At 43.8% G+C, this 7,651-nt stretch overlaps 1 protein-coding gene across 1 annotated transcript; it reads right to left on the bottom strand.

Moving 5' to 3' along the window:
- Window positions 1–2,397: 2,397 nt before the first annotated feature.
- LOC119648121 (E3 ubiquitin-protein ligase SINA-like 5) lies at window positions 2,398–3,644 on the bottom strand. The gene is made up of 3 exons (XM_038049643.1): window positions 3,518–3,644; window positions 2,801–3,342; window positions 2,398–2,682 (listed from the first exon to the last, which is right to left on the bottom strand). Exons 1-3 carry the CDS (start codon window positions 3,525–3,527, stop codon window positions 2,485–2,487), a joined length of 750 nt encoding a protein of 249 aa, XP_037905571.1. The 5' UTR covers window positions 3,528–3,644; the 3' UTR covers window positions 2,398–2,484.
- Between the last annotated feature and the right edge of the window lie 4,007 nt (window positions 3,645–7,651).

Below are 7,651 nucleotides of genomic sequence, written 5' to 3'. Positions count from 1 at the left end.
ACCCGCTTCTGCTGCGTATTTGATAGTCACCTCCCCGTTTTTAATGTCGAGAAAAATGGTCTATCGTTCATTGACTCGCAAGACCGTCATTCGCCAACGAGGTACTGAGATAAGTCAGATCGGGCTTGGCCGTCTACCTCAGAAGGGGTGTACTTACCCAACATTGGCTAATACAATGTCCACTTTCGCAAAGGTTTCAAATAAGATTTGGCTCTTGATGTTCATTAGTCGGCTTCCCAAGTTCAAGGTTCATGCGTTGAAATCGTTGGCAATAATTTTCGAGTTCTGGTCTCTGGAGACTAACCTGTCCAGCATCTCCACTGTGTTGCACTAGGAGGATAGATACGGATACTATTGCCTTTTACCCTTACAAAACCGGTTCCCAGGAATACTATTGGTTGGCCTATACCACAGAGTTTCCAGATGTGCCTTTCCATATGGTTCGCAGATTACCGCCGCATTCACATGTGACTCTCGCTCTCGAAGAGAGTAGTCTCGAGAGTAGCATCTGCATGGAATGGTTGAGGTTGTTTTGTATCACCTGCAATGTGCCGGTCGCCCACTAACTATTTACCTTTGGACAATATGCATAGTATAATCTCCCAAGAGAGACCTTCTTTTCCATACTTCTTGCACGCTTTCGATTTATCTTGATAATCGGCTTAACCGGTAATTCCAATGGCAGACAAGCGGTTTATTTATCCTCATATAATTTCTTCAGCCTTTTTATAGCGTAGTTTTCTATTCCGCTAAGGCTAAATTGGTCCAACATAGACATCTTCCCTGGATGTAACCTTATCTAGGTCCTTGTACTCCATTATTATCTCTTGCTTTCAAGCTGTCACTTTTGCTGACTCACTAAGCAACTTTTCCATCTTCCGCGAAACTATTCACTGGCTTCTCGCTGGATTTATTTAGTTCCAGCCTTAGGTCCTCTTTCTGCGTTCGCTTGGTATGACTTATACCACTACCCGAATCTGTCAATTCCGGATCTGCTTTCACTTTACGAAGGATATTGGTGCTAACATATACCTCCTTTCTTGTAAATAATGATTATTTCCAGGTGGATCTTCTTTTTGTTCAGGGTATACCAATTTTTCCCCTTTTGCTAACATTAAGGCCCTGATCGAGGAATAGCCACCTTTCTCTGGAATTTTCGGCGGGTCAATTGTCTTGGATGAAGAGACTTTCTTCTTCTTGGTCGGTTGCTGGGCACCAAAGGGTTTGCTAATACGGGCCCCACTCCTTTTCACGGCGTTCTCACCTACCTTCTGTTTAGGAACTAGCACCCACAGTTTTGCATGACTTCTGGTCATTTTGCTACTCTACCATCTGGAGTAGATGCTACCTTCCTAGAACTATTCGAAAGGCTAAGGCTAAGGCTATTGTATTAACCTTTAATGGTAGATATGAGAGCACCCTAACTGATGGATTCTAAAAGGGATCGAGGATTACTAGCAACCATTGCAGGACGATGGGACTGAACATCAATCGAGTCAAGGCTACCATGGTATATCCGCTAGGTTGCGTAAGCTTCATCACTTTGGGTCCATCAGATTACACGGCATAGTAGCTAAACAAGAAACAGAGGTCAGGTGAACCCTGAAACTGTTACGCTGGGTGTATACTGCAATAATGAGGCCGATAATTGATAATTTCAGGCACTGCTTGTCAGTGCATAATTGGGGCTATGAGAAGATGTCCAGTGACAACTCTGGAGGTCTTGTTGGGATTAATTCAACTTCAGAATGTTTGGAGGTAGCACTGAGACTAAGAGCTTCCTAGACCGAAAGAAGATTGAAATCTTTTCTTGGTGAATCACTGATACCGGGGGATAGTTTGATAATGAAGTTTCATTTCGATAGAAAATTTGAAACATGGTAGAGTAATAGGGTGGACTGGGAAAGGGTAAAATTGACCAACCGTTTAAATCAGTAACTGATAACCTGGAAAACTGAGGGATCCTGAGTCTGTATCCATTTAATGACGAACCGAATCAATTTTTATGGTCCATCTGCCTCTTGGGTTAAGTGCACATTTTTCTTTAAAAAGAAGGCCGTCTTGCAATTGCAAATTTTTAACCTTTAAACGAACAGGCTTGCTTCGGTCATACTTAGGTCTGAAATTAGTAGTTTGGGTGGCAGTTGCCTTCAATCACGCTGTAACTAGCGCAGAGGTGAGACAGCATCTGATGAGTTACCTTGGAACAGGATGAACCAGGGGTCGTCCTTTTTTTTAAAAGTTAGTCGCTTACCCCAAACAGAAGGATCCAATCGGTTCGGCTCTTTTTCAAATGGATGCTGACTGAGAACGGTTTAGTCCTTAAGCAAAAGATAGATATAAGTCGAATGTTTTGGCATTATTTATATTAGAAAAAAAGAAAATCCCTTATTGCTGTAAGTTGGGATGGTTATATATATATATATGTATGTGGCACTTTACACGGTTACACCTTAGATCGAAAACACAAAATCATCTCGAAAATTAGCACTGATAACCATTGCTATATCGGCAAGTTCTCATCGCTGCATCGAAATAGTAGTAGAACGGGCATTGCTGGATAGACAGATATCCTTTCCGGCAGAAATAATAATAGTCACACTTTGTGGGATGAGGATAAACTTCCATGAATACATTTCGATCACATTTTGGAGGTGCATTCGGAATGATATCACCATCAACCTAAGGAAAAAAAAACCCTTTTTACTCGGAGGTTTAGCGGGGGTAGAAATAGTATAGTAGGATACAAAGTGGGATGGACCAGTAGAGTTGTTACTCCACCATAGCAAATTCGACTTACTCGACAGTTTGCATTCCTTGGGAAATCACATTTTTTCGTTATCGAATTGAAGTGAAGACTGTCCGTGCAATGCATAGAAATCGCGACACCATGATAGCAAAGGAAAAACTCGGAACAGCTTGTTTTACTTGCAGCAAACACCACTTTTGTCGGATTGTCATTCGGTGGGCATGGACTTCCAGGATCATCATTATCACGATCATCAACTTCATTTTCAGGACTTTCTTCTTCATCTTCTTCCTCCTCCTCCTCCTCTGAATAGTCATCATAGTCTTCATATTCTCCGCTATCGTAATATTCGTTGCCACAGTCGACGTAGTCAGGATCATCACAATCCTGAATGTCTGGATTGAAGAGCAACCCATCAGGACAGAATTCGTGATATGGCTCGTCTTCATCGCATACTATATAATGGGAACAGTTTATTGGTCCACGAACCATTTCACCATCCTCCGCGCTCTCGCAAGGATCAAATTGCTGCTCGTGGGATAGGAAAACGGTCAGGATAACGTGAATAGAAATTATCCAAAAGATTCTTGTATCTGAAAGAAATATTCGAAGAATTTTATTTTTTATACTTGCTCCAGAAGGTCAAAGATAGCATGGCACTGATAATGTGCTCTCCTTCTAAATTGCTTTGAAATTTCGGTTCTTCCACTTTGGGAAATTTCCTCTACTTTGACGGAGCTATCTTAATTCCAGTATCTTTATCCTTACTTCTTTCCATATTTTAAATCGAACTAGATCCTTGGCACTAACAAAATCACTGTTTTGAGTCAACGCTCGAACACTGTATTCTTGCAACTTTGTCTTGTAAACTTTTTACTCTTATTTTGGGGGAAAATGTGGTCATGTATCATTACCATCATCAAGGTAACGTTATTTATCTTGAAAACGCGAGAAATGATAAAATTTTGATATTCCAGAAGTAATAATAATACTAATGAACAATTTTTGCTGATTGATTGGCATATACTCCCGAAAAATTGACTGTGATATTTAATTTTGAGGAAAAGCTACTGAAAATGGGCATTTTGAGTCATTTGGCTTGAATTTAGGATATAAATGCATATATACCTTAAAAAAGTGAGGGAAAGGACAAGTAAGTCCTTGATAGGATTGCGTAAAGAAAAACTTGGCGCTCCGAGATTTTCCGTCAACAGGTTTGCTGTTATTTGGCCCTTACGTCGGCGAAGTCCTTCTTTTGCTACTGTCTCAAGTCAGAGGACCCTATTGAGACGAGTAAAGAAAATCCTTTGGGGAATCAGAGGAGAACCCTGAAGCTAAGCGGTAATTAAATCCCAAGTTAAGGTGTGACTTGTGTACCGAGAGTTGCACGGTCTTCAAGTGCTAATATGTTGCTGCGAAGGTTGAATCCTGGGTAATAGGTGCTTTCCAGTTTCAACTGACGGTTGATTTCCTTTCCCCAGTAAAACAAGGCCTTGGCAGTAAATCATAAGCCAGTAGATAGCAAAATCAGAAGCAAGTTAAAATTAAATTTTGAAGGTATCGATCCCGCCTTCATTTTGAGGGTAACCCAATTGGGACCTAGTCGATGCCATCTGCTGAGTTTCAAGTCTTTATCACGGGAAAATTATATACCTTCGAGTAAACCACCTTTAAGTAAAACCATGCCACCGGGAAAACTGTCATGAGGCAAACCGCCTCCAGGCGAACTACAATCCCCGGGTAACGTCAAGATTGAAGGGAAGGATAGCCTGCATCAACGGTCAAGGTTAAACCGAAGCGGTCCTCTCATGATCCAAACTCTTTAATCCAAACAACAGCAAAGAAGGCTGTTCCTGTAACGGCTAAGCCTTCATGTGCAACCAAATCTATCGATTCATATGCAGAGATCTTCTACGGGGACACCAATACTGATGCGACCCAGCTTCTGCCCCAGAACACAGTGGCGTTAGCGGTGATCCGGTAAGCAGTTGCGGCGATCCACTAAACAGTTGGAAAGGCCAACTCCAATTTGCAGCGATCAGGTGCATCCTTGGACATACTTCCACTATCTGGCGCTTTATCTGGCGTTAATATATCACCGGTCATTGGATCATCCTCACTACGAGCTTCGGCTAGCATGCCCGGAAAAGTTGCGCAAAATACGGGTGTTATACCTAAGTCCCCCCATGCACGTAACCCGCCTGCTCCAGTTGTTTCGCGCTGTTTTGATCCGGCTCCGATAGCTTCGACCTTCTCAGCGAACCCTCCAGTCCAAACTTTGTCCGTCCAACGTACTTCTTCAGGAGGGGCTGCTGTTCACCCATCGATAGAAGTTGGTAGCTCTATAGCTCTTGCAGTAGTCGCTAACACGTCTTCAGCGTGCTATCTTTCCACCGGATTATCAATGCCTTCCGGCAGTGTACCAGACATCAGCCGCCTTCATCCCTACGCACTCGGGTGGCCCTCTGCTGGAAGTCGCATCACCACTTCTCGTTACCAGACTTGCCTATTCTAGTTCTTCTGATGAAGTTTTTAATTACATGAGAATAAAGCTGGCTTATCTCTGTCGCCTCTTTCGTGCGTGAAACTGACGAAGGATTGCGTGCTTCAAAGTGACGTATCCACATGACTTCGATGCCGTCGACTGACCATCCTTTTGGCCGTAAGAAGTACACATTAAGTCTTATCAGCGGAGTAAAGTAAAATCAATACAAAACAACTTGTCAAGCAGCTCAAATCTTTATTATCAATTTTTCTGCCCTGGCTTTCCAACACCATCTCATCTGTATCGCTGGGTGGATGATAGAATTTTAAGTTCTAAGCTCCTCGAAGAGTTCTCTGTATTTCACTGCGACAGAGATCGCGTAGCTTCAGTTAAGTTAGCTGGTGGAGGTGCCTTGATAGCAGTTAAGTTCTCCCTACCCGGGGAATCTATCTTTTTTGCATCTTCTACCCCCTATGGTTGTATCACCTCAGTCGCCCTAATTCACTCCTCTCATCCTGCTCCAAGATTTTCAAGAGGTAGACAATGACTGGTTGACCACTCACTTCGGCCACCTTATAGTTAAGGAGAAGCACGGCGTCATAAGACGTCGATCCACTGCTACCAATCTTCTGGACTTCACCAATTCTGTGCCCAAATGCCTCAACTCTCGGCAACAAGTCCACGTCATTTAAACTGACTTTTCTAAGGCCTTCGGTTCCGTTAATCACGAGATACTATTGTCTAAACTTGCCTCTTTCAACATTCGTCCATCACTTATTACATGGCTTGCCTTCTGCTTCTCTCTCCGAACCTGTAGCGTTCCCTTTCAAAGTTGCACTCCTAGTCTTTTTGCTCCCTCCTCTGGTGTGCCACTAGGATCCATTCTAGGATCTCTTATATTTTTATTCTTTATTAGCGACCTCCCTCTGTCATCACTTGTTATACGCCGATGACCTCAGGCTGTTTTCTTCTGTGTTGTCCCTAATGGATTGCGTTTCCCTGCAGGCAAATCTGGATGCTTTAGTCGTAAGCACATACATGCACTGAGAGCCAGGTAATTACACTCAAGAATGGAGAAGTTGGGCGGTTAAGCAGTGGAGACCAGGTCAACATTGGCCCCCTCAAAAAGCAGGGACGAGCAAAGGTACATCTGAAGTCACCATATCAGACGTCAAAAACGAGACAGCCTCAGCGGCGGAGGTGCTAAATGATTGCGCTATCTGAAGGAGGAGGGCCCTTTAAGGAGTTTCAGGGCAGACCTTCAGCACGCAAGAGGGAAACGCTCCCAAGGAACCTAAACTCGAGCTCAAGAGAGGGAAAATTTCGGGGTTAGAAAATATTAGGTTAGATTAGGCCAGGAAACCCGCCGTTGATTATACTATGCTAATGTGGTAAAGGCAATTGAGCTGGCCATACTACTGAAAGTTTTTCCGCAGAAAATGCTCACGGATGGCTCAGTGGTTAGCGACTGTGTCCTATATTGGTAAACTGCACGACGACGCACATGGCAGAATGGCTTAGGATTATAGTCTCTAAACTGACAGGATTAAAGTGAACGAACATGTTGACATGTGCTGGGGATGACATACCAGGGGCACACATGATGATTGCCTACCTTTCCAAAGCCACAGCGGTTGAGATTGGGAAGTTTCTACGCCTCCTATAAAAATGGATCTCCATATGCGGTTATGAAGAGTTTTCAGGCAAAACAAAATTCTCACGACAGGAGTAGACAACCGACACCTAGCGGCAATAAAATGTCGTAACGGCTTCATCAGTTCCAGATTTGGTAGCCTACTTACACACGTGCCCAGGGGGAGACCAAGAAAGGATACTTCAGAGGACCCCGAAGGAATTGCGGGGACTGAAATGGCAGGACCGAGAAGAGGAGAAGCTGGACGACCATTCCAGGCCTTCTAGAGCTGACAGCGAAACGCATAGAAGTGTCATATTGGAGGAGAAGGGCGATGCTCCCACATTGGAGAAGAGCTCCAAACACTGAAGGAGCTGATGACCTGCAGGGTGTCGGTTGAATCTTCTATCGCAGAATAATTAAATTCGACATTGAAGGCAACTCAGATCCTGATACCACTCCGTCGGGCAGACCAACACTAAGTGTCCGAGGAGAAGCTCCACGTGGTGACACCGGGAAACGCTGTGCTCACTGTGGCTTACTGGCCGTGATGAAGTAGGCTTACTTAAGGTCAACAGACTCGAGTCTGCAAGGGACTCACTTAAAGCGGCTTCGGTCACGAAACCGTACTTGTAGCATGGGAACCAGGAAATGAGTGTAGGAGGATCAAGTAGTCGGAAGCTGGACTGTCGAAGCGGAAGTTCGCGGTTCCAATGGCTATGCCAATATCTTGACAATGACTATGTTAATATCTCCAATAGTGTTTCTATGAATATGGGTCAGA

Source organism: Hermetia illucens, chromosome 2 (assembly GCF_905115235.1).
Source record: "Hermetia illucens chromosome 2, iHerIll2.2.curated.20191125, whole genome shotgun sequence".
Classification (NCBI taxonomy): Eukaryota; Metazoa; Arthropoda; class Insecta; order Diptera; family Stratiomyidae; genus Hermetia; species Hermetia illucens.
This window is presented reverse-complemented; position numbering and strand designations above follow the sequence as displayed.